At 43.7% G+C, this 27,982-nt stretch overlaps 1 protein-coding gene across 1 annotated transcript in view; it reads right to left on the bottom strand.

The window, feature by feature from the left end:
* Window positions 1-663: 663 nt before the first annotated feature.
* The window catches only part of DIPK2A (divergent protein kinase domain 2A), a 60,611-nt gene continuing 33,292 nt past the window's right edge, over window positions 664-27,982 (bottom strand). Inside the window, exons 2-3 of the mRNA XM_073579114.1 lie at window positions 7,417-7,720; window positions 664-2,605 (exon numbers count right to left, since the gene is read on the bottom strand). Of these exons, the coding sequence (XP_073435215.1) occupies window positions 2,274-2,605; window positions 7,417-7,720 (636 nt within the window). The 3' untranslated portion in view covers window positions 664-2,273. The remainder of the gene's footprint in view (window positions 2,606-7,416; window positions 7,721-27,982) is intronic.

Genomic DNA, 27,982 nt, shown 5'->3' with positions numbered 1-27,982 from the left:
TTGGAGTCTGGCGATTGACTTGGTCACTGCAGAATATTCCACTTTGCCTTCAAAAACTGCTAGGTGGCTGTCGCAGTATGTTTCATGTCATTGTCCATTTGTGAAGCATTTTCCGATCAACCTTGCTGCATATGACTGAGTTTAGAGCAGAAAATCTGGACCTGTAGTCTTCGGGATTCATCTGGCTGCTTCTGTCTTCAATTCCTTCATAAACACTAGTGACCCAGTGCCATGCACGCCCATGCCATCACACGGCTTCCACCAGGTTTTACAGGAAGATGAGGTAATTTTGAGTTCCCATGCTCACCAGTGAGCTCCCTTTTTAGAAGAATGTACCAAACTGTCAATTTAGCCACTCCCAACATTTGATGGACTTTTTTTTTCAGGAGCTCGTTTGATTGCATATTGTGGGTTCACAGCATCAATTTTCAAATGCCACTCCTCGAATCAGCTCCAGACCTTTTACTTGCTTGAGGGATTAATAAAACTATAGTCCATACAGCCCATTAAATAGTTTTGGAGATGGTTTAATTACTTTTGGTTCCTTGGAAAAAAAAAAAGGCAGCTACATATTAAAGAGCTGTAGTTCCTAAACCGTTACTACAATAATCATTTGAATACCCTCAAAAGGAAAAGCTGAGAGTCTGCACTGTAAGCCCATACTGCTAAAATAACCATCTTTATTTAATGTGTTTTGGTAAACAGATAAAATGCCAAAACTTGTGTCACTGTCCAAATATTTCTGGACCAGACTACATATGATAAGATCATCAATACTTGGAGCAGGAATGTCTAGCTTTGCTCTTAATTGGGAAAAAGTTGTTCATTGTCCTTGGCATCAGTGGTACAAAATTTGAGCCGATTTATAGGTAAGTTTTGGTTGCATAACTTCTACCCATCATATAATTTACTTCATTTGCAGAAATTTAATAAAAGCAGTAATCCAAAGTTAACACATTTTTGGGATAATGTATGTCCTTAGACTGTTAGAAGTTTGCATAAGAGTTAATTAACACCTATTTTTTTATGCAATTAAGCGTCTCCATAAGGCCAACCTCTTATCTAGAACAGATTTTCTGGGAGGCAGACCCACCACATATTATGCACTCCACCCAACTTCTTTAGGATCCCCCCCGAGGCATTGTAAATCTAGTAGTAATGTGGCCAGATGTACGCATTTCACATACTTTCAATCACATGACCGCTGGGTATTGCTGCCAACACAAGAGAATCTTGACATTGTATGCTGTGCACCAGGTGAGGACTTACAAGTCTGAAAGTGACTGCACACTTGGGTGCCAAATGTGGACACCTCCTTATTTTGTGGCACTTGCCAATGTTTCTCCTCCTGCAAATGTTCATGCAGCCTTGCTAAGACTACAAAATGATATCGCCAACAGCAGGGATTCTGTGATACATAATCACCAAGAGCCTCAACATATTTCTTAAAGATAAAATGACCAACTGCTTTAAATAAGATTTTTCATGACAAGCACAACCAGGAACAGAGCCCTATAAAAACTAGGAAAAGAAAAACATTAATACCAGTGGGAAGTGGTCAATTCAAACAAACAGCTTGAGATACCCAAGAATGACTAAATTTTAATGTAGCACTGTAACATTTACAGCAAAAATCAAAGCCATTACAAAATAAAAATGAAAAAAAAAAAAAAAAAAAAAAAAAAAAAAAAAAAGACAGAAAATAGGGGAGTCCCGCCCTTTAAAAATATTTGTTTTTACAGTACTCTGAACATTTTCATCTGGAAACAGGATGCAACAAAAAACAAAATCCCAAAAATAACTCAAGAGTCAGAAACTGGTGTTTTCAACATACAAATATGAAATGACGTAAGAAAAAGCCTTTAAAACAGGCCAGCGGTCTTAACTTGAACTTTCCAAGTAAAGGCATCAGCTTCACAAAAATTGTGATACCAATGTAATATGTCATGTCAACTACTTTTTGACACATGAATAATCAATTAAGCTACAAAAGTCTACTATCCCCAGCGACCTGGAGATGAACATCGGATCTTCCTCTCAGTAATCAGAGAGAAAATCAATAGTAGTTCCAGAAGTTTTAATTAGACGAGAACATGTACTGGCATGATTGCAAGGGACTGTATACCGCACTGCCACCTTAGGTCAGTTTCATGGCATTCATAAAGCCTCTATTACGAAGGGAGACCCTCTGAATATACAAGAGCCATTAGGACCTGTACGTGCTCTAACTAATTAAATCTTATTGACTAAAGAGGAAAACAGAATAGTGTGGGCTACCTAACGTTATTACTAAGCTGTGCAAGGTATTCTCGTAATTCCTTGGCAGCCTTATATCTGCCATATCTTTTCTTTGGGTTTGCACATTCGTCCAACAGTGTCCCAAGAAGGCCGTCTTTGGAAACTTCTGCTGGAGGGTCATGAAGAAGGCCACCAGAAGTCCCACGCCACGTAGCATGTCTAGAGAGTAGGTTCTGGCAAATGGCGTAATAGTTATGGTCCACAGTAGAACGAGAGCAGAGAATTTCTTTTGAGAAAGATAGGCATGCTTCTTTGTCACAGTCATCAAACTTGCTTTCATACCACACGTCCCAGTTCTCTGGTTTATCTGAAAATGCATAGAGATTTGAAGATTTAGTGTAACATATTTCATAAAAAACAGAGGCACACAAGTAAAAAGGTAATGTGACTTTACTGTAAATCCCGGCCAGGAGATGTGCACATTTATTTCACTTCACGTAAGAGCTACATTTCACAAAACAAACAGATGATCATTGCCAAAACCCCACTGATCACCAACGTTTTCTGATAGTCCGTTCTTCCTCACCGATTCAGAGACCGAATCAAGTGGGCAAGCAGGAAAAAGAAAAAAGTTCACCAAGGCTCCTAGGCATTTAGAAGCCCGGATTCCATGAGACTGAACGTGGAAGCAAATGGAGAAAAATTCCAGCTTCTTAAAAATGCAACATTTTATTAGAAAAAATATTTTAAAAGATATCCATATCATGCAAGCATTTCAGATACAAGCTGTGTTCTTTGCCAAAGCGCTGAAAAAACGCATCTTGTGTTCGATACGCGTTGCCTGTTTTAACACGATATGGAATAACTAAATATTTTTTAAAAAAACTGGCATTTTTATGAAGCTGGAATTTTTCCTTTCACTTGATTAAGGCCAGGTTCATACTGCGTTCATGCAGTCCGTTCAACGCATAGCGTTGACGGACTGCGTTAACGCTACAGCATAACGCGACCGCGTTATGCTATACTGCTAGCGCAGATGCTTCATCTGCGGTGACGGACCCTCGGACGCTGCACACCCGTGTCCGAGGGTCCGTCACAGAATGACGGCACATCGCTAGTGCATGCAGATTATGGCATACGTTAGCGATGCGCTCGTTAATGGCAGCGTTAACGGATTGCGTTACATCACGATATGCCGCGGTGTAACGCAATCCGTTAAATGGACTTCAATAACAGTATGAACCCAGCCTTAGTGGCAAGGTTGTATAGTATAAGCACTACATTCAATCCCAAAAGCAGTAAGAACAGGAGATCAGGGGACCCATGTCTAGTGGTTGTGGGGGTTTTGGTTGCTCAACACCTATCCAAAACAACAAATGCCATGTAATTTTTAGGCTGGGGCTACACGGCAGAGTTGTCGCATGACAGCAATTCCCTGGAGAGTCAAACGACAAAAACCATTAGTGCAACCATTTCAGAGCTCTGATGTTTCTGTAAAATAAAACAGCCATGCTGCAGAAAAGTCGCACAAAGTTGCTTATGAATTGCATTGAAGTCTATGGTGAGCGAGTTGCGTTTGACTCCTGACCAGTGGCAGAAAAGCTAACACGTTTGGAAACATTTGCGACTGTCCCTTGTCACAATGTGTCACCTTTGCAATAATAGATGTAATCACTTACAATGTCTTAGTGTGATCTTGGTGTCGCCATATAATCCTAATCGCCAACATAAAAAGTTTTTTTTTTTTTTTTTACTTGTTTTCATGCAAGAGTGCCTTTAAGAGACTGGAGATAATTGGAAATTCTAACCAGGGGTCTGACACTGTGTAAAAGGCATTATTGCATTTAAGCTATACATCTGAGAAAATTTAATTACACCTAATATAAAACCAGCGCATGTTACACTGATTAACTAGATCAGAAATTAAATTAAAGTAGAGCATTTTGGAATATTCCCCAGACTCGCTTGCAATATCAGCTGCAAATATATTGCTCCTGTTCGCTCAGTTTTTGGAGATATCTAAACACAAAGAGCAAAACAAAAGCTGCAGCCGACATTACAAAGCATAGTAAAGTAGGCACTAGATTATCCTTACAATGTGAGGAAGAAAATCGAAGATGCATTGGAGAGACTTCATCCATCAATCATGTCTGTGGTACAGAGGAACAGGTGGTGAACTTCCAGAACAAGATAAATATGGGCAGGAATCTGAAGCAAACTGACAAGTTATTATCTGGCAGGCTCTCCCGACAGAGCGGCAGCAACTTGGGTTTGTGCCCATTTGCCTATTTATACATACCAGGACTCCATAGCCACATGTCTGAAAATAACCTTATGATCTATTATTCAATTCTGATCAACCAGAAGAGGATACAGGGTTATCATAAAGGATCAGAAATGAACAGCATCACATACTGAAATGGAAACTGTCTGCTGACCGTAACAACTAGAACTTAGAGAGTCACATTTACTATAAGACCAATGCTTACGGGACAGGACGAGGGATAAATCTACATTGTGAATCAGCACCTAAGGGTGTGGCAGGGAGGAGCTGTAAAAGTCCACATCTGGGACATCACATCCAGATAATGTCCTTAAAGAGAACCTGTCAGCAGGATTGTGCACAATAAAGGCCCCGTGTCACACAGCGAGATTTTGTGACGCATCAGCGATCTCGCTGTGTGACATGCATCAGCGACCGGCCCCCTCGCCGGTTATCGCATCACTGCGTGTGGCAGCGGGAGACCAACGATCAGCGACACTGCACGCTGGTATCTAGGGTAAACCGCGGGTAACTAAGCCGCGCAGCTTAGATACCCGCTGTTTACCCTAGATACCAGCTTGCTCGCTGGTCCTGATCGCTGGTGTGTGTCTGTGACGGTCACCAGAGATCAGCCTATGTCCCAGCGATCCCATCCATGTCAGATCGTTGGTGGAATCGCTGGGTCATCATTGTAACGGGGCCTTAACCTACGGACAGGGTCAGGTCGGCGCCGTTATACCGATTACAACGATACCTGGGTGATGAAATCCGTCTTGTGGTTTAATCTTTATTTGTAGTTTTGCGTTAATGATATGCTCGTGCCCCGGGGCGGCCTGTGGGGTGGGGGGGTCCTCATGTGGTGCTTTGATTAGATATTCATACTGATGGCTTGCCCCCTATTTTATATACTGAATACATGTTTTTTGTTTTGCTTTTTTTTTGGAGGGGGGGGGGGGGGGGAAATCACATTTAGCAGGTAGGTGCTGGTGGCGGTGCCTGCGTTGTAGCATGGTCGCATGTATGGTGTCCATGTAATTCTTTTATTTGGTGATATACATGTATTCATACATGTATTCAGAAGAAAAGAAAACCTCAAAATGGCAATGTCCTCGCCTGCACAGTAGCATCTATCAGCGATCCGATAGATGATACTGCGCAGGCGCCATCTTGGTGGAGAAATCTTTTTCCTTAAGCAAAACTGCGCCAGTAGCATCTATTGGATCGCCGATGGCGCCTGCACAGTAGCATCTATTGGATCGCCGATAGATGCTACTGTGCAGGCGCCACCATTTTGAGAGATTTTTTTTTTCTAAATACATGTATATCACCAAATAAAATAATCACATGGACATTATGCATGCGATCATGCTACAGTGCAGGTGCCGCAACCAGCGCCTGACTGCTGAATGTGAACGAGAATCTCTAACTGAAAACTACAAATTAAAGATTAAACAACCACAAGACAGATTATCAACCAATGTATCATTGTAATCAGTATAACAGCGCCAACCTGACACTGTCAGTAGGTTAGAGCACAATCCTGATGACACGTTCTCTTTAAATGTGAAGGCACATATCCTAAAGCAAAGCTGCACACTCAAGACATTGAATTTGGCACAGCATGTGCACATCACACGCAAGAATCGCCTTCATACAATGAGCACACCACCATTATAAACCTCTTTTCAGCCTTGAGAACTAGTTGATGTTCATAATGTGCATGTAGTGCAGCGGTTCCCAAACTCCAGTCCTCGCAGACCCCAACAGGGTCATGTTTTAAGGATTTCCATAGTGTTACACATGTGAGAGAATTCCTGATGCCTTGATGATACTTCCATCACCTGTGAAATACTAAGGAAATCCTGAAAACATGACATGTTGGTGTCAGCGAGGACTGGAGTTTGGGAAACACTGATGTAGTGTAATAAGTGCAGACCCCGATTGGACCAGTCTGCTTGTAGAATGTGTCAGATGCATCTGCAGAGATGCCGCCTCCTAATTCTCAACAATTTTCTGCTACAGAAATTACTTGTGGCTTGCACTCTGTTAACCCCAAAGCAGTTCTTGCAAGACCATGAGGCCACTAAAGGGAATGTCACCACCTGCACACTGCAGTATTTTGCTCTGCCCTCAACAGCGCAGAGCAGTGCGCCTGCGCAGGAGCCATGACAGGAAGGAAAGAAGAGGACGTCACCGTTAGAAGATGGGAGGCGCCGGGCCGGGCCCCGGTGAGTATAATATAACTCATTTTTATCTTATCTTTCAGGATACATCGGGGGCTTCTCTACCGCAATACAGAATGCTGTAGATAAGCCCCTGATGGTGGTGCCGGCAGCTGATACTCCAAAGATGGGATGACAGATTCCCTTTAACAATAGACAAGCCTCTAGCAACTTCTAATAATGCAGCGGAGAGCTGCTGCGAAAATTAGGAAGCAGTAAATCAGCAGACGCGCTGTATGCGGAGCACTAAAAGAAATCCCAGGCTATATACAATGCATTGCGCCAAACTATTGCAAATGGCTGTGCCTGGGTACTGCAGTTGCCATACCAGACATAGCCAGTACTAAATGTAGGGAGCTGTCTTAGGCCACATTCAGTATTTGGTCACTATTTTACATCAGTATTTGTAAGCCAAAACCAGGAGTAGGTGAAAAATGCAGAAGTGGTCACATGTTTCTATTATACTTTTCCTCTGATTGTTCCACTCCTGATTTTGGCTTAGAAATACTGAGGTAACATACTGAATGGCGAACATGTCCTTAGGGAAGCAAGAACACTAGAGCTGCAGCCACCCCCTCAATCAGCAGAACAAGCTTCCAGGAGTCTGATCCCCACCTTTAATCCCAAGCATTTCACATGCCATATTTTGAATACCATTTTTGAAGACTTACAAGTGATTACAGTAAAACTTACTTTGTTTTATTAACTTTTTATCTGCTACCAAGACGTTTTCTGCATCAACAATTATTACTTTTCCATCTCGAGGGCCAACGGCAAAGTTGTCAAAGCTGACATCCAGGAGGTAAAGTGCAAATTCAAAGTCATTGTTCGTGAGCTGTTCAGCAATCTCCATTAGCTGCCATGCAAGGTCCACACGTTTTTCCCATGGAGCATTATAGAAACTCCAGAGTTCTTCTCCCACATAGTTCACCGCCACCATTCTGCCGCAGGCTCCCAGGTATTTAGCAAAAGGCCAGCCTTCATCTGATGGGAAACTCTGGGGAAGAATGACATCAAACGAGTCAAGACATACAACTGGCAGTGGAAAGACATGTAAGAGGATTATATCACTGCACAACCATAGTTAACTATCCTGTAGGCAATGTATTCACAGTTCAGACAGCATCATGACCACACCGGTCTAGAGAGGAAACATGCACCCAGCATTGTGCTTCAGCTCTGACCTGCAAGGGGTTGTTAGATACACACCCAAACCATGGACTTATGGATAAAAGGGTAGACAGATTTTCTTCTTTGGAATAATACAGATGTATTTATGAATAAACAGTCAAGAGTTCATCATATCAGCCACTTATGTGATTAGAGCAATCATTAATTTGCATTCTCTGTGGATTTTGTGAATGTGTGAAAAAATGTCTGAAAGGATATTAGAACAATACCAATCATTAGAAAATGTAACCTATTCCAACACCCCTTCTGTCCCACTTGGCTGACTGCTACTGCTCCCACCCAAACCCTCAGTAAAGCACGCTTGTGCTCAGAATGGGTAGGCAGGAATAAGCTGCTGACGGAACTTTATACACATTAGCTGTCCTGATGATGTCAAACCTAGTCCGATTTATGCCAGAGACAAAAAGGTAATTTTGTAAGAAAATAAATAAAAATAAAGCAGGAAAAAAAGTGGAACTCACCATCCTTTAATATCCTTTATTGGTTAAAACATGCAGATGAACATGGAGTGAAAAGTCCCGGTCGACGGCCGTTTCGCGCGCACACTGCCCTTCTACATTTGTGTGATGTATATGGTGATATGGTGGTGTGAGTGGGCACACCCTTATACTTCCCAAGCCCTCTGAAGCCATACTGGGCTTAAGTTTGAGAAACTGCCTCACCAATCCTAGAAAATACTGTGCAAGTAAGTCTACCCTCAAAGGCTGTGGTAAGAAGAAGTAATCACACAGCCAGCATGAGAACTTGTAGAATCTGTGGGATTAAGTACCGCACCAATACAATGTGAGGACAAGCACTTCAGACCCATACAGGATAAGTACCCAATGACCAGCTGCTCTTACGATGAAAAGGTGGAAGGATGTTCCTCTAATCAGGACTGATCTAAATGTTCTCTCCCATCCAGTAAATTTCAATAAATCTTTAAAAAAAAGGGTCTCTTAAGTAATATTCTGATGAATATGGCATAAAAACATCTAGCGCAACATTCCTTAAAAACGCGTGGTCCCAGTGAAAACAAGTATTTTGTGGATAGGTGATCGCTTACTGCTCAATGGGGTCTGATGACTGGGCCCCCCCCCCCCCCTCCCTACAGATTAGCTAGAACTAGACACTTTTAGGCTGGGTTCACACGTAGCGTAATTCCCGCGGAAGTTACAGTGAGAACTCCGGATTTCCATTCCGCGGGAAAATCACATTTTAAATTCCCGCGGAAAACCTAGCGATTTGCAAGTGTAATTAGCTTTCAGAATACTAGCGTTTTCCGAGCGATCTGAACTGATTGACATGTTGGTCACACTCGTCAAACATAGTGTTTGACAAGTGTGACCAAGTTTTGCCTATTGAGGCTGCCTATGCGGCATCAGTAGTAAAAGATCGGCTGTAAAAAAAAAAAATATATAAAAAATAAAAAAATTAATTATTGTTATTCTCACCTTCCGGCGTCCCGTGCAGCCTTCCCGCCTCTCTTCATGCTCCCGGCATCTTCCGGTCCCAGTAATCCTTTGCGCAAATGACCGCGAGACGTCGCCCTCCTGCGACGTCATCACGAATGACCGCGAGACGTCGCACTCCCGCGAGACCGCGACGTCATCAGTCATTCTCGCCAAGGATTACTGGGATCTGAAGATGCGGCAATGCTGCATGGGACGCCGGAAGGTGAGAACAACAATATTTTTATTTTAATTCTATTTTTTACAAGGATATGGTACCCAGAGCCCAGTCTCCTCTCCTCCGGACCGTGGGTACCATCCCCAAATGTTCTGTTTACTTTTCGCATGGTGGGCACAGCCACATGTGGAAAGTAAGCAGAACAATGCATTCCTATGTGGGTGGAATCGCCGCGATTCCGCAAAATGAATGAGCATGCTGCGGATTTTCCACGATGCGATTCCGCCACGGGAAAATCCGCAGCATTAGCACAGCAATGCGGAATCCCATAAGAATGCATGGGATGCTGTTTTTTGGGTTTTCGCTGCAAAATTGCGCGTTTAAAATTGCCGCGAAAACGTCCCAAAAACGCTACGTGTGAACCCAGCCTTACTCCCATGAGAATGGAGCAGCAGTGCGCATGCTGTGCCTGCCGCACCAACCATTTCCTACGGGTGATCAGCACTGTGCTCAACTTTTTTCAGAAGCCCCGTAGGACGAATGAAGCAGTAGTTGAGCTTGTGCACTGCCGCTCTTTTAAAAAAGGGGATACAAGTTCCCTGTTCTGCTGATTGATGGGGTCCCTGCACCCAATGAACAATAGGTATTCCAGTGACAACTGGTTTTCATCTGAGAAACCCCTTCAAAGTAAATGTTTTCTCTGCAATCAAAATCACACAAGTGTGTCTTTGTATATAATTGACGACAATTCATATAAGTTGCACTGCAGATGTGTCACCCTTAGTACTGGAAGGAGGAGGGTGCTGCGCTCTACCGGCAAGGTAATAGGCCATATAGATGGGGGGGCCAGGAACAAAGCAGCAGTCAAGTCAGAAAGCAACTGAAAAGAGCAAAGGAAGCAATAAATGCACAAAGGACATGGGAAAGCAGCATCAAAGCTAGGGAAATTCTCCTCTTGATTATCCCCACTAATCAAGAAGTCGCAGTAGTAAAACAAATGCCCATTCCTCAATGTATGGACACCTGCCACCTTTTTATAGTTGGGAATCAAGTGCTCAGTATTAGCAATGCAGAAAACTAGCTCTGAATTAAGACTTCAAGAACAAAAAAGCAGCCATGTTCAGCTTAGGAAGGTTGTATTTACAAGTGCGGCATTAGTCACATGAGATTTTAATGCAACACTACCCAAGAGATACAAAGGACGTCACAATCCCATAAAAGAACTTTCGTAAGCAGTTCCCTTTCATGTGCCCGTCTCCAGACAATGTATTAATATTTCATCCGTGCACTTCGCCGTTTCAGAGTTTTTTTTACTGGTGCTCCAGTTCGAAAGCAGACTTGTTAAAACACGCAGTCTACACTGACTTTTCATCTTTATCTCGCTCTTCGCTGCACAATCCTATATGCCCACACGTCTCTAATATTGATGTAAGGAGGGGAAAAAAGCTGCAATAAAAACTTCAAAGACCTGATTTTTTTCAGAGAGTGATTTATAATTCAGCCTCTATCACAACATTCTCCATGTCTTAATGTAACATAAAAAGATGCATTGGTCCACTTATTAATACAAGTATTATGGGAATACGATTAATTGCGGTGTGTAGGATGAGAAACAGGAAAACTGTTAACACAATTGTAAACACATTCAAACAGTCACAAAGTACAATAATCTGAAGATCTCAGCAGGATGCAGCCATATTTACTTTACTTTATATGTATGGCTTCCACGGTCAGGAAATGCTGCGTGTTTAACGCTGCGTACAGCCGCAGCGTCCAGATGTTACAGCATAGTGGAGGAGATTTCATGAAATCCCATCTCCACTATGTGCACAAAGACGCAGGCGGCAGACCCGCGTTAACGGACATGCGCCGCGTCTTTCCAGACCTGCAGCATGTCTGTTCACAATGCGGCGACGCTCCGCCACCGCACCGTAAATTTACCATAGACTATCATTAGATGCGGTAAAACCGCATCTAATGATTAGTCACATGCATAGTAACTGCATAAAACGCAGCTTACTAAGCACGTTTACTAATTTACAAAAGTTCTTGCCTGTCCCGCCGCCGGAAGTCTGCATCCACTGCAGTTCTCGCAACAACTGAGCTTACCACGAGAACTGCCGTGTAGGTGACCGGAGGTTATCACTGATCACTAGGCTAGTTCTCATGGTCAGATGACCGCGAGAACTACAGTGTAGGTGACCGCCGGCAATCTACGGTGATCATCTACAAGCTCTGCTATCTCTGGATGTCATGCATCCAGGTGTAGCAGAGCTGGACTCGTCGTGGGACACTCGTTATTAAGGACTACGGCGGACAGGAAGTATTTGTTTGATTTTTTTTTTTTTTTCCAGGAGATCGAGGGCTTCTGGGAATTAGGCATATAATAAAATGGCAAAACTGTAGTGCTTTATTTCATTACAATACTTTTTTCTGGCTGTGTCGTTTAACCCTTTACATACTATAGGATTAATAATGGATAGGTATCTTATTGATGCCTCTCCATTACTAACCGGGCTTAATGTCACCTTAACTTACAATACGAAGGTGAAATTAACCCCTTATTACCCCATATGCCACCACTACACGGTAGTGGGAAGGGAGGCTAATGCCGGAATAGGCGCATCTTACAGATGCGCCATTTCAGTGGCGGCTGCGGGCTGGTGTTTGTAGCCGGCAGGGGGGGGCAATATCCATAGCCCCTTCTTAGGCTATGAATATCAGCCCGCAGCTGTCTGCCCAATCTTTCTGGCTATTAATTATAGGGGGATCCCATGTCATTTTTTGGGGGGGCCTCCCTATTTTAGTAGCCAGTAAAGGCTATGCAGACAGCTGCGGGCTGATATTCATAGCCTGGAAAGATCCATGGGTATTACCCGCTTCCCAGGCTATAAAAACAGGCCCCCAGTCGCCGGCTTTCCCACTCTGGACTTGAAAATTGCACAGGAGCTCACGCAATTTTTATTTCCATTATTTTTAAAATTAAACAGATATTGCGTTTAAAGGGAATCTGTCACCACATTTTTCGAGTATCAGCTGCACCCACTGCCATCACGGGCTTATCTACAGCATTCTGTAATGCTGTAGATAAGCCCCCGATGTAACCTGAAAGATGAGAAAAAAAAAGTTATATTATACTCACCCAGGGGCAGTCCGGGTCCGGTTTTGGTCCAATGGGTGTCGCGGTCCAGTGCCTCCGCACTGCAGTATTCTGCTCTGCCTTCAAGCCATGACAGGCAGCAAAGAAGAGGACATCACGATTAGAAGATGGGAGGCGCGGACCGCAACACCCATCAGACCAAGACCGGACACATGGACCGCCCCCCGGTGAGTATACTCTAACTCATTTTTCTTCTTTCAGGTTACATCAGGGGGGCATATCTACAGCATTACAGAATGCTGTAGCTAAGCCCCTGATGGCGGTGTCGGCAGCTGATACTCGAAAAATCGGGTGACAGATTCCCTTTAAGGCCGAGGTTGCACTTGCAAGAAACTTGCACCTCAATATCCAGCACTGCCGCCTGCATGTATTTCTATGCAGCTGAACGCTCTGGTCCAAGTGCCGGCAGCAGTGCCGGGTATTGAGGTGAGACTCGTGGGAGTTTCTTGTAAAGTGTGACCCCGGCCTAACAGATTTTTTTCTATCTACCACAAATCTACAGATAAGACAGATCTACAGATAGACATATCTATCTATCTAGGCCACATCTATCTGTATCTCTGTATCTATGAATGTAATGGAGTGTGGGTTGGACAAATGTTAAAGAAGAGGTTGGACTAGAAATGACCTCACAAATCTTTTTTTTTGTTAATATATCTTTATTTAGCCGACAAAAAAAAAAAACACATACAAATCCACATGGAAAAAAAAATGCATAAAATGCATGTAATAAACGTATCAAAAACGCCTGCAGGTGATCTGCCAGTGACCTCTGATGCAGATTTGGTGCAGATTTTGCCTGCATCAAATCCTGTGCAAATACTGAGCCAATCCTGACTGTGGTAACATACCCATACTCAGGATTTTAGATGGATAGTTCTTGAATAACTTATCGATCATGTGCTTTGAATGCTGCGGTTTCGAAATGACCAACTCTAAATGTGAACCTCCACCCCTGCACTGAAAAGTGAGCAAATATCTGTCATATACAGAGATTAGAAAGATCAAGGCAAAAGGGAATATAAAATATGCACACACATAGCATGTAGGTAGACGAATAGCATTTGTCAAATCTACGTATACTTCTGTATATGACAGATGTTTATATTAACACTGGACCGTGATGCAAGTGGACCAATCGGTAAGATCAAGAGAATAGCCAAGAAAATAAATGATAAGTCAAAGTACAATAGTGCAAAAGAATGTAAACTTTAATCAACTAGCTGAAGAGCCCGGCTTTGCCCAGGCATAGTAACTAACTGTGGGGCCCGCTCTCTCCCTTAACAGCCCTGCTCTCCATCCATCATGCTCTCTCCTTCCGCCGTCCCGCTCTATCCCTCCGCATCCCCGCTCTCCAGCCGCCGGTGGGCGGGGCTATATGGAGTGGGCATGGCTCGATACACACACAATATATATATATATATATATATATATATATATATATATATATATATATATATATATATAGCATGGGGGTGCGGTGCCCATACAATAGAAAAAAGGAGGCACATGAATAATGAGCAAGAATAGATGACATTCATCTCCGTTTTCTATACACTGCAGTGACCATATATTGCTAATCCCTTTGGAGAAAAAGGGGATTTTATTACAAAAAAATCACTAACAAAATCCTCAATGGTGCAAAAATTTAAAGTGACAAAGTTTGAAGGTGTTAATGACGCACACTTTGGCTTATATTTGGCTTTGAAAAGTGCAGATTTTACATAAATTTTTCAGAGGAAATCAGGCATGAATTCAGTGTGACAGATACCTCAGTCTTTTTCAACGAGCCTGAAAGTGGATACAATCCATGGGCAGCAAGTATCAGGCACAGACTATATGATCTCAGCCACATGTGTGACAAACATTGCAGCGTTTTACAGAAAACATTTAAATAGCCAACGGGGACAGCGCCATGCTGTAGACTAGTGAGGCAGGTCAGTCCCCTGCGGCTTCTCCCGGCCCGCACCAACTGACGGATCTCTTCCTATACACGCAGGTAGGCAGACACCCATCACTACAAAGCAGCAGGCAGGGTGAGGGGTGAGAAGCTGGGGACCCACCTGTCCGACTAGTCACTTGTGGGGATTCATCCAGGATGGCTATTAAGAATAGGTTTTCCTCTGAAATGTCACAGGGTTTCAGAGTCAAACATACCTGGCTGATATCATACAGCCAGTGCCCGATATACATGCCATCCGATTGGCAGGCAGCATGTATCAGCTGTCACGTTCCCTTTAAAGTATGTCGGGAGTTTTTCCCACTGCATCCATTGTCAGAGTGAAGTGAGAAAAGTAATGTGAACAAGGCCTGAGAGTTTCCAGAGCTTTTGTGATTAGTAACATTACAGAACATGCACAATATACAAGGGTGGTCCAAAAGTAGGTGGACAGTTTGTGTAATAGGGTTATGAAAGGGGAGATTTATCAAACATGGTGTAACGTGAAACTGACTCAGTTGCCCTTAGCAACCAAATTCCACTTTTCATTCTTCACAGACGCTTTGGAAAATTAAAGGAGGAATCTGATTGGTTGCTAAGGGCAACTGAGTCCGTGTCACAGATCCAGTTTTCACAGATAAAGCTCCCCCCAAATCTGTTTTCTTGTCAGTTAATTCAGATAACCCATAATGGCAAATTTAAATACAAATCAAAGAAAATGGATTATAATTTAATTTCTATAGCGCCAACATATTCCGCAGCACTTTACATTATAGAGGGGACTTTTACAGACAATAGACATTACAGCATAGCAATAAAAACATACATCAAAACAGATACCAATAGGAATGAGGGCCCTGGTCACAAGCTTACAATCTATAAGGGAAAAGGGGAGACACGAAAGGTGGATGGTAACAATTGCTTTTATTGTTTGGTCTATCCCTAGTGTAAGAATTGGGTGTTCATGTTGCTGCATGAAACAGTTAACAGTCTAAATATGTAACAGTACAGACACAGAGGGCTATTAAATGCAAAAAGCATGTGAGAACATGATGCGAGGAACCTGGCTATGGTAAAAAATTTGGAATGAGCCACACAGGAATATTTAGGATAATGCATTTAGGCGATAGGCCAGTCCTGACAAATGCGTTTAAGGCACGCTTAAACCAGTGGGGATTGGGGATTAATCGTATTAGCCTTGGTAGTGCATTCCAAAGAATCGGCGCGGCACGTGAAATGTCTTGGGAGACGGGAGTGGGAGGTTCTGATTAACGAGGATGCTAACCTCAGGTCATTAGCAGAACGGAGGGCACGGGTAGGGTGGTAGACGAGGAAGTAGATGTAGGGAGGTGCTGAGCCATTGAGTGCTTTGTGGGTGAGGGTAATAAGTTTATAATGAATTCTGGAGTGGATGGGTAGCCAGTGTAAGGACTGGCACAAGGTAGAAAATGAGGATGAGTGACCTCATGGAGATCAACATCCGACACTGCGGAGACACCATCACATGTTTCTCAACGCAGTGATTCTAGAGCAATGCCCCCATCCCTTATGGGAAATATGCAAAAACATGTAAATCAACAGCCGCGGAGACACCATCACATGTTTCTCAACGCAAGCAATGATTAGCCAGGTCTTTCACCGGGAAGGAACAACCACGGGAAGGGCAGTCTCCAATGAAGGAAACCACCTATGCCAAAACATGGTATCCATCCAAAGACAGCTGTTTCGGGGTATTGCCCCTCATCAGTGTGGAATAGGAAACTGGCTAGTAGGAGCAATGCCTAGTAAAAGACTGCGAAAATGAGGATGAGTGACCTCATGGAGATCAACATTGCATTGCTCCTACTAGCCGGTTTCCTACTCCACAATGATGAGGGGCAATACCCCGAAACAGCTGTCTGTGGATGGATACCATGTTTTGGCATAGGTGGTTTCCTTCATTGGAGACTGCCCTTCCTGTGGTTGTTCCTTCCCGGTGAAAGACCTGGCTAGTCATTGCTTGCGTTGAGAAACATGTGATGGTGTCTCCGCGGCTGTTGATTTACATGTTTTTGCATATTTCCCATAAGGGATGGGGGCATTGCTCTAGAATCACTGCGTTGAGAAACATGTGATGGTGTCTTCGCAGTGTCGGATGTTGATCTCCATGAGGTCACTCATCCTCATTTTCGCAGTCTTTTACTAGGCATTGCTCCTACTAGCCAGTTTCCTACTCCACACTGATGAGGGGCAATACCCCGAAACAGCTGTCTGTGGGTGGATACCATGTTTTGGCATAGGTGGTTTCCTTCATTGGAGACTGCCCTTCCCGTGGTTGTTTCTTCCCGGTGAAAGACCTGGCTAGTCATTGCTTGTGTTGAGAAACATGTGATGGTGTCTCCGCGGCTGTTGATTTACATGTTTTGGCACAAGGTAGAGGCATCGATACAACGATTGGTGAGGAATATGATCCTGGCTGCAGCATTCAGAACGGATTGGAAAGGGAAGAGTTTGCTAAGAGGGAGAACGACTAGTAGAGAGTTACAATAGTCCAGACGAGAATGAATAAGAGAAACAGTAAGTTTTTGCAGAGTCGAAAGTAAGAAAGTCGAATTCTAGAAATTTTTTTGAGGCACAGATAACAAGAGTGAGCAACTGATCGATGTGGGGGGTGAATGAAAGCTCGGAATCAAGTATGACTCCAAGACAGCGAGCATTTTGCTGGGGAGTAATGGTGGAACCAGGGCTGTGGAGTCGGAGCTCATTTTGGTGGAGTCGGTATAAAATGGACCGACTCCTAAAATAATAAAATTGGGTTCAATAGTTCAATGCAGAATGTGCTGAATATTTTTTCATAGGAATTTGGGAAAGTTTAAATGTCCTATAAATGGCTGTTCTATCCCTGATCTAAGGCTACATTCACACACACTGCGTTTTTTAGCTGTAACAAAAAGTTTTTTAAAAAACTGCATCACCTGAAAGGTTTTTGAGCTCATAGATAATGTTTTCAATAGCAAAAGCAGATTAGAAAAACGCCACACAAACTGACATGCTCATTCAGCCCAAAAAAAGGATCCTCACAAAACGATGTGCCTGAATGTCATATCTTAAAACCCATTGACTTTGCTGGGATGCCCAGAGTCACTGCATTTTACTGCAAAAAACGGATCCACAAAAACGCTGTGTGTGAATCATGGCTGTAGCCAGCGAGGGGCAGCTTCCCTCCCCTAGAAAGTAAAACAGGGGCACGCACCTATCAAAACTCACTTGTATGCTGCAGTGCTCCCGTCCTGCACTGGCTCCAGACTGCAGGGGGCAATCTCACCTCCTCTGTCCTGTCTTCTGCCGTCTTCATCAGAGAGGAGGGGGGAGGGGTGCCTGCCCTGCACAGGATCCGATTCCTGGGCCCCACGCTGGAGAAAGTGAGAAAGTTGTGCACACGCTGCAGCTGGCAATAAGAGGGACATGCTGGAAATCTGACTGGAAAAGTGAGGAAACTGGTTACTGCCGCCAGAACCCCTAAAATTGATTCCATCTTGAAGAGACGTGCTGGGAAAGGGGCAATTGTCGATCAAGCCACTGGGTGGGGCAGCACTTATTTAATGATTGCGCGATTGCTTAAACTAAAACCGTTTCTTATAGGATATGGTGAACCCTCATGTAACCCAAAATGAAGGTCAATGGACACAGGTGCCTGAATTGAAGGAATTGCTTAATGACCCATTTACCTTGACTAAAAAATTACAAGCTGAGGATTTAACTCCTGGCATTTTCATAAGGGAGTGGAAGAACTTGCTATTTTGCCTGTCCCAAAGAGGAGGTTTAATCGCAGATGGCATTTCTGCTTCAATGAAACAGAGACACAGCTATTGGAAAATAAAATTTTTCTGGCAGCTGTTTATGTGGACCCAAGTCATCGTATACTGCTTGATGATCAACAGCCTATTAAAGGAAAAGAAGCTCTGACTGAGGTAGCAGTTAGGATGAGTGGCCTACAGGAGAACTGCCAGGCGCAAGAGGACTTGGGTCCTGACAGTGCTACTGCTGCCATATCTTCATCCTCATCAGATGAGGCATTTGACTTTGACAAGTATTTGGATGACATGGAGCAGGCAAAGCGTTGCCGCAAGGAAAAATATTTCACTCCGTCTCCTATAGCAAGCAGATTGACCATATTTCAGCAAATGTTTCACTTGCTCTCAAAGAAATAGAAAAATTCAACAGTTCATCAAAACTGACTGTGCATGAGGCAATTCCTTTATACCCGGAAATTGTTAGAGATGTTGCCCATGTAGTTACGGCTTTGCCTCCAACCCTAGTGTAGAGAGGTTGTTCTCTAGCCTTAAAATTATTAGGTCAGATTTGAGGTCATCTATGAAGGAGGATCTGATGGAGGCAATTTTATTTCTTAGAAGAAATTCATAGACTGCACAAATGTTATTTAGAGTATGTTTTTGTTGAAAACTTTTTTGCTATAATATTATTAATATATATATATATATATATATATATATATATATATATATATATATATATATATATATATATATATATATATATATATACACATACACACACACTCTCTCTATCTGAAGAGCCTGCTGTTGCCTGGGCATAATAACCAACTGCGGTTAGTTATAACAAGTTATTATGATTATATTGCACGTAAAAACATTTCACATCATATAGTCAACACTACAGATTTGCAACACAAATTAACTAAACGATTACCCAAGTATTGATAGTATTTTAATTTCAACTCATTCAAGATTTTTGGTTTTTCCTTTCAGTGCAAAGATGAACAGATTTTTGGCAGTTCCAACTCTTGAACAGACCACGTAAAGTTGACCATGAGAAAGGCATGGAGATTGCAAATTGATCCCTACTACTTTCAAGGACTGTCCCTGAGCATTGTTAATGGACATTGCAAATAGCAGTTGAACTGGAAACTGGAGGCGTTTAAAAATCAAAAAACAAATCAGATGGAATGAGTGGAATTCTTGGACTGAAAATGCCTTCTCCTTTGGCACATCCTGTTTCTGAGCTGTGTATCTAACTCTATCCTGTGTGATGTCTGCTGAACTGTGTACCTAATCCTCTCCTATGTGATACTTTCTGCTGAGCTGTGTATCTAATCCTATCCTGTGTGATACTGACTGCTCAGCCGTGTACCTAATCCTATCCTGTGTGATACTGACTGCTCAGCCGTGTACCTAATCCTATCCTGTGTGATACTGACTGCTCAGCCGTGTACCTAATCCTATCCTGTGTGATACTGACTGCTCAGCCGTGTATCTAATCCTATCCTGTGTGATACTGACTGCTCAGCCGTGTATCTAATCCTATCCTGTGTGATACTGGGCTCACTGTGGTGAGTTCATTTTCCCCTTCACCGTCGATGTCTGATGAACTCCCTCTTCTGGTGAAGGAAGGTAGTGAGGCTGATTGCCAAACACCTGATCTGGTAGATGATGACTGGGTAACAGGAAATTCTGACTGGATATAAGGCAGCCGACGCCCTTCTGAGTCGCTGGTGATTTCTCTGCTGGATTCTTGGAGACCAGTCTGATTCCTGCTTCCCAAAGATAAGTTTTTGCTCTGCTTTTGAACTTATTTGTTTTCCTTGTTTTTTGGAGTTCAGCCATCCCCGGTCGGGGGTGTGCGGAGTTCCATTTTTGTCTCGGATCAGTTTGTCTCTTTGCTCTGTCTTCAGAATTTACCTGAGTGCTCATATAGTCTTTTTGAAGTCCTAGCGACTTCAGGGCCTGTTTTTCCTATCAGACGGTTGGGACATTTTCTGGTAGGGTTTTTTTTACAGATTGCAGACAACAGCTTTTCTATCCTGTCCTTTTTAGTTAGCTTGGGCCCCATCGTTTGCTCAACCTATCTTTCTATCTGTGTTAGCGTTTTCATCTTGCTTCACCGTCATATGTTGGGGGCTGCCTATTGCTTTGGGGTCTGCTCTGGGGCAGTTTAGATTTCCCCTTTCTTTCTTTAGGCCTATTTAGTGCTCCGGCTGTGATCGAGGGGTCTAGGGCATCGTAGGAACCCCCCACGGCTACTGTTAGTTGTTGTGGATAGGATCAGGAGTCTGCAATCCGATAGCTACCAACCTCTCCGGTTTTCTGGACTTAGCTTGTATTTTTGTTTTTTCCCTCCTTCGGTGACTCATTCATAACAGCTCCCCCTGCAGTCTGTGTCAGAGGGTGGTCTGTGTTGGCACGGTAATAAATTGTGTTATTTCCAGCTTTACAGAAGGACGATAACACCATAGAAATAATAGGCCAAATTGTTAGGTGAATTGGAACGCGCGGGGTTAAAATTTTGCCTCACGACAGCCTATGACGCTCTCGGGGTCCAGACGTGTGACTGTGCAAAATTTTGTGGCTGTAGCTGCGACGGTGCAGATGCCAATCCCGGACATACATACATAGCTTTATATATTAGATGTAATTGATATTACATAGGGTATTAAATATTTACAATTAGTTTGTGTTCTAAAGTTGTATTCCAATAAATATATATTATGTTCTATCTAAATATCTTGATTGTATCATAAAAATGATTACCGTATTTTTTCGGACTATAAGACGCAACGGATCATAAGTCGCACCCCAATTTTCAGAAGGAAAATAGGGAAAAATATAATGTGTCAAATGGGGGTCCGTCTTACAGTCCGAATTCAGCTTACCTGGGAAGGGATCCGGCACAGGTGGAGGAGTAGTCACAGGGGTTATTCAGTGGTCCAGGCTCGTGCGGTGGCGGCTCTGTGCTGGGGCAGGTTGGTTGTGCTGGGGCAGCTGCGCTGGGGCTGGGGCAGGTGGGCTCTGCGGGGTGAGGGTGGCGGCGGGCTGTGCTCCGGTGCAGGGGCATTTCCTCGCAGCCCGGAGGCCCCCGCACATCCCTTGCTGGATGCCGCCATGTTGCGGTGGCCTCCGGGAACATGGACGCTGGGAAGATGGCCGCCAGTCAGTGTACGGCGCATGCGCAGGTTCAGATCTCGTCCCAAGATCTCAGGGGACAAGATCTCGTTGCAGAGATTTGAATCTTGTCCCCCGAGATCTCGGGACGAGATCTGAACCTGCGCATGCGCCGTACCCGGACCGGCGGCCATCTTCCCGGCGTCCATGTTCCCGGAGGCCACCGCAACATGGCGGCGGCCAGCAAGGGATGTGCAGGGGCCTCCGGGCTGCGAGAAAATGCCGGCGGAGCCGCCGCCCCTGCACCGGAGCACAGCCCGTCGCCACCACCGCATTGCAGAGCCCCGCCCACTGCCACCACCGCACCGCCCCGGAGGTTAGTATATTGCGACCATAAGACGCACCCCCCACTTTCCCCAAAAATTTTGCGGGAAAAAAGTACGTCTTATGGTCGGAAAAATACGGTAAATGTCTGATGTTCACATTGTACTACAATAAATTTTTCACTTAAATATAAGCAATATGTGTGGGAGTCGGAGTAAGGAAAATTGAGGAGTCGGGAGTCGCAGGTTTGGCTTACCGACTCCACAGCCCTGGGTGGAACCACACACAGAAATGGCAATGTCGGGCATAGGTAGGTTAGTAGAGGGAAGAAACACGAGGAGTTCAGGATTTTTAAAAGAGTATTGGAAATCTCAAAATGCTGAAACAGTTAGAGCAAATGGGGTTGAAACATTTGGTTCTCAAGCCCCAAAGAGACAAACCATTTACTGCATTTGTGACAAATTTGATGCGACTGGCTCAATCCTTAATGCTCCAAAAACTGGTCGACCCAAAACAGCCGGTATAGAAAATAATAAACAACTTGTTGCTGAAACATTTGTTCAGAGTCCAAAAAAGTCCACCAGAAGAGTCTCTTTAGAATTGGGAATTTCACGAGCTTCCATCAAGCGAATCCTGAAGTCTATTGGGTGGAAAGCTTAACGTCCACGTCTAATACATGGTTTATTGGAGGATGATCCAGACAGGCGGCTGCAATTTAGTGAGATTATGCTTAACAAAATTGAAGAAAATCCAGTAATTTTAGACATTATGTGGAGTGATGAAGCTTCTTTCAAATTATCTGGCCATATTAACAGACATAATTGTATTTACTAGTATAACGAGAACATGCATTTAACATTAGAGCAACAACTAAATGAGCCTGGTGTCAATGTTTGGGGTGGTATTTCAAGTTTTGGTGTTTTTGGACCATTTTTTTATGGAACAGTCACGGGAGATAAGTATCTCAAAATTCTAATGAATCAAGTTGTTCCCCAGTTACAGCAACTGCCTAATTGAAATGACCTTTATTTCCATCAAGATGGGGCCCCTCCACATTATTCAAGAGTAGTCCGCGAGTATCTTGATGAAACATTTCCAAATAAGTGGATTGGCCGAAGAGGCCCACTTGATTGGCCGGCACGTTCACCAGACTTGACCCCAATGGAGTTTTTCTTTTGGGGAGTACTCAAGGACAAAGTTTATAGTCGAAAACCAAAGAGTGTCAGTGATTTGAAAAATTACATAAGAGATGCATTTCAAGAAATTAATACCTAAAGAGACTTGTGCAAAAATGTTTGTCAAAGCGTAAGAGGCAGACTTCAAAGCTGTGCAAGTTCTGATGGAAAACAGTTGAAGCACCTGCGTTAAAAATTTAAGGGCTTTTGTATTATTGTTCAGAATAAAATTTAATTGTCAATGTTATGCTTGTGTTAGGAAATATAATTTTATATATAAATCAAAATAAGTGTTATTTTCTGTCCACCTACTTTTGGACCACCCTGTATAATGATGGCTCCTACATGTTGTCACATTTGTTTCTACTGTTAGAGTATTTCAGTGACAAAAAAGGCCTGGTCATCAATTTTGGAAACGCAATTAGAGCAGATTATGTGACAAATGTTTGCAGAATATTAAACACAAAAAATTCTGGGGCATGAAGAATTAAATGGCTGAAAGTTTACAGAGACGGTCATTAATTAGATAACAGGGTGCAGCCTAGACACTGCCAAAAGGCAGAACAGCATTCCCAACCCACAAGTGCACTTTTAGCTGGATTGCTTCAATGTAAAGATGGAAAGTGTTCAGCAGCTGCTAACTGCAGGGAACGGAGAACGACAGCCAGCAACGCTAGCAGGCAAACGTAATCTGCAAGCGGACTAATCCATCAAAAGCAGCAATTCCACAAGCACAAACTGACGGTATGATATGGTAATAAATGGGAAGCCCGGCTTCAGTGCAGGTAGGGCATGATGGCTACAGTCTCATCTAGCCCAGAAGCCAGGCAGGGAACAGTAGGACAGGCTAGCAGACTGCATGGATACTACTGCTTCAATGTCTTTGTGCCCACTTCTAGAGAGCTCTATCCTATGTAGTGACAACATGGCTGGAGACACGCATGCATGTGACATCTCATTTCAAGGATGTCACACAAACAAAAAGCTACAAGCAGCACAGCCCATCCTTCACAAAGGAAGCCTCGGGTTTGAGCCATCAATGAGGCCCTTTCCCTGCTCCTGACACGGCCATTTTACTGGATACTCGTCTTTGCCTTTAACAATAGCATTTTATTAGCATGCCGATGTTGCTCTGTTGTTCCTCCTAGAAATGAGGATAGCAAAGAGACATTACCCTTCCCCCCGTGACTCCTAACATTAGCTGTGGTGTCCCCACATAATCCAATACTGCCAGCAGTGGGTGGTAGTGATTGGGCGCCTGAGTGTACTGGGACACCCCTCAACTAGTAACACACTGTTGTCAATTTATTCAAACTTTTAGGAGGTTTAACAGAGGAATAGCATTAACCCCTTAATGACCAGGCCAAATTTTAGAAATCTGACCACTGTCACTTCACATGGTAATAACTCTGGAATGCTTCAACGTATCACAGCCATTCCGAGACTGTTTCCCTATAACACATTGTACTTTACATTAGTGGTAAATTTAGACTGATATGTTCTTGTTGTGAAAAAGATCAGAATTTAGGCCAAAATTTGTAAACGTTTGCAATTTTCAATGCTTCAATTTTTATATCCTTTGATCAGCTGTGATGTGCCCCTAATAGCCATGAGAGGAATCACGACAATTTGACAGCGGCATTTAACATGGCCGCGCCGGAAACCCGTCACTAATCCTGCCCTAACATGATCGCAGGGCACCGATGGGTTGGCATGACAACAAAGGGTCTGCAGGAGACCCCCATGCTTGTTATTGCAGATCTGCTATGAGCACTGCTCTGCGGCTGGAGTTCATAGAAGATGAGCATTTCACAAGAACACATCAAAAATACACGTGTGGCATTGCTGCATTCAGAATTGCCCGATCAAAATATAAAAAGATTTAATCTGATAAACAAACGTCATAACGAGAATAAATTAAAAACACCAGAATTGTTTTTATGGTTGCCGCAACATTGCATTTACCCCTAAACGGTATCAATTAAGTCAGCTTTGCACACAAAAAAATAAGCTCTCACCCAGCCCCAGATCTCAAAAAATAGAGATGCCTGGGGTCTCAGAATTTTTCTTCAAACTTGGGATTTTTTTTTCCACCACTTAAATTATAATGAATCTATATAGGTTTGGTATCTGCAAACTCATAATGGCTGGTCAGTTTTAGCATTTTAGAAGCCTGGCAAAAAAAACCACAATTGTGAAAGTGCACTTTTTTTTGCAATTTCTCTGCACTGATTCTTTTTCTCCCAGTTTTCCAGTACACTGTATGGTAAAACCAATGGTGTAATTCAAAAGCACAACTGGTTCCGCAAGTTCTCACATGGCCATATTTACAAAAAAAAACAAAAAAACAAAGTTATGGCTCTCTGAAGGGGAGTAAAAGACAAAGACACAAAGTCAAGGTGGTAAGGAAATTAAAATGCAGATGTAAAAATGACCAGACAGATTTGTTGTTAAGGTCAGAACAATTACAGAGACACTAGATTTATATTCCGTACTTTGCAGTTTATAAGACACACTGGATTATAAGACGCACCTCAAATTGAGGAGAAAAATAGGAAAAAAAAAAGAAATTTTTTTATTTAATAAAACGGTGGTGCTTCTTACAATCCATGCATCTTATTGCTTACCAGAGGTTTTGGCTGCAGTGAAGCGGGGTCTCTGCTGGCGGAGGCAGGAGTGGGGCGATGCTGCGGACTTCAGACTGGGAGAAAGGGTACCGTTACACATAGCGATGCACCAGCGATCTCGACAACGATATGGATCGCTGGTGCATCGCTAACTAGGTCGCTAGTGAGCTGCCACACAGGCAGATCTCACCAGCGACATCGCTGGGGTCGGGGGTCGCTACTTACCTGTCAGACGCGGCGATCCTGACGTCATCCACACGTCGCTCGTCGTCACAGCAGGAAGCTGACGACGAGAAATGATCCAGGACCTTCTCGCGCGATCAGCGATAACCAGCGGGGGAGCCGGTCGGAGGTAAGTATCACATGTAGCGATATCGCTAGCAATATCGCTGCTACGTCACAAAATTGGTGACTTTACAGCGATACTGCTAGCGATATCGCAGTGTGTAACGGGGGCTAAAGGGGAGTTCGGATGTGCAACACTGCAAGTGTTCGGTGGTGCGCGGGCTCCGCCGACATTTTGTGAAAGCTTAGAGCCCCCGCATTTCCATGGTTTTACTACAGGACGATTTTCCCTCCTCCTCACTACTTTCACTTTCCATAGATCACTGTTCAGTGTGTGTCTGGGGGAGGAGCAGCTGCTCTCTGCACTGAGGCTGCTAGAGGGGGAGGATTTGTTACGGTGTGATGAGGGCTTCATGTGGACGGGGAGGGCCTGTAGCTATGGAGGGTGGGGTTGTTGCTATAGAGGGCATGTTTGGAGTAGAGTAGGAGGTTACGACTAGTTCTCATTTCAATGCCATAACACCCCCCCTTGGACGTTCTGTTCAGAATATCTAGAAAACCGTGTAAACTAGTGACAGAAAGTAAATTACTTATTGTCAGCATTCTGCAGCCCAGATGTGTACCGAGATTATGTGAAAAGCCCGGACAACCCCTTTAAGTTGAGTACTAAAGTTGTATTCCAATAAATATATTTTATGTTCTAAACAGCTTGAATATTGTATTATGGTGATTAAAAGCCCGATGTTACCATTTTACTACATTAAATGTAGTCACTTAAACATGAGACTTGTATGAGGGAGTCGGAATCAGAAATTGAGGAGTCGGAGGTTTGGCTACCGACTCCAAAGCCCTGGCTTTAAAGGCTTATCGGCCGTTGTTAAAGTCAGGGCTGTGGAGTCGGTAAGCCAAACCTGCGACTCCGACTCCTCAATTTCCCTTACACCGACTCCGACACATATTGCTTATATTTTAGGCTGGTTTCACATTAGCGCTTTTTAAGCGCACGCACGGCCGGGGGTAGCTCCGCCCCCGAGCCGGCTCTCTGCCCGGCGTGCCCGCCCCTTGCTTGTAGCGCCGCCTCCTAGCGCACAGCGGCGCCTGCGATCGGCGCACCCTATCTTTAGCATAGGGTGCGCAGCTCGTGCGCAGGCCGTGCGCTAGTTGCGCTTTGACCTGCGCTGCGCACTTTTGACGGTGCGCCAAAATCAAACTTTTCGGGTTTTGGCGCGCACGGCGCACCATCAAAAGTGCGCAGCGCAGGTCAAAGCGCAACTAGCGCACGGCCTGCGCACGATCTGCGCACCCTATGCTAAAGATAGGGTGTGCCGATCGCAGGCGCCGCTGTGCGCTAGGAGGCGGCGCCACAAGCAAGGGGCGGGCACGCCGGGCAGAGAGCCGGCTCGGGGGCGGAGCTACCCTCGGCCGTGCGTGCGCTTAAAAAGCGCTAATGTGAAACCAGCCTAAATGAAAAATTTATTGTAGTACAATGTGAACCTCAGACATTTAATCATTTTTATGATCCAATAATCAAGATATTTAGATAGAACAGAATATATATTGGTGTACTACCCGGTTTTCATTCTTTTTGGTACAGATACGATATGATAGACAGATATGGATAAATGGATAGATAGAGCAGATTTCTAATCTGCTTTTGCTATTGAAAACATTATCTATGAGCTCAAAAACCTTTCAGGTGATGCAGTTTTTTAAAAAGCTGATCTGCTTTTGCAGCTGAAAAACGTATCCTCAAAAAACACAAGAAAAACGCTGTGTGAATGTAGCCTTAGATCAGGAATAGAACAGCCATTTATAGGACATTTCATAACTTTCCCAAACTCCTATGAAAAAATATTCAGCACATCCTGCATTGAATTACTGTACCCAATTTATTATATATTTTAGGAGTCGGAGTCGGTCCATTTTATACCGACTCCGACCACCAAAATGAGCACCGACTCCGACTCCATGACTCCGACTCCACAGCCCTGGTTAAAGTTAAAAAACGATGTTCTAGAATTTTTATTATGGGGAACACAAGCAATTACTAA

This window comes from Dendrobates tinctorius, unplaced genomic scaffold (assembly GCF_039654945.1).
Source record: "Dendrobates tinctorius isolate UK_male_01 unplaced genomic scaffold, ASM3965494v1 ptg000060l, whole genome shotgun sequence".
Lineage (NCBI taxonomy): Eukaryota > Metazoa > Chordata > Amphibia > Anura > Dendrobatidae > Dendrobates > Dendrobates tinctorius.
Note: the sequence above shows the minus strand (reverse complement) of the source record. Positions and strands in the feature narration are given on the sequence as shown.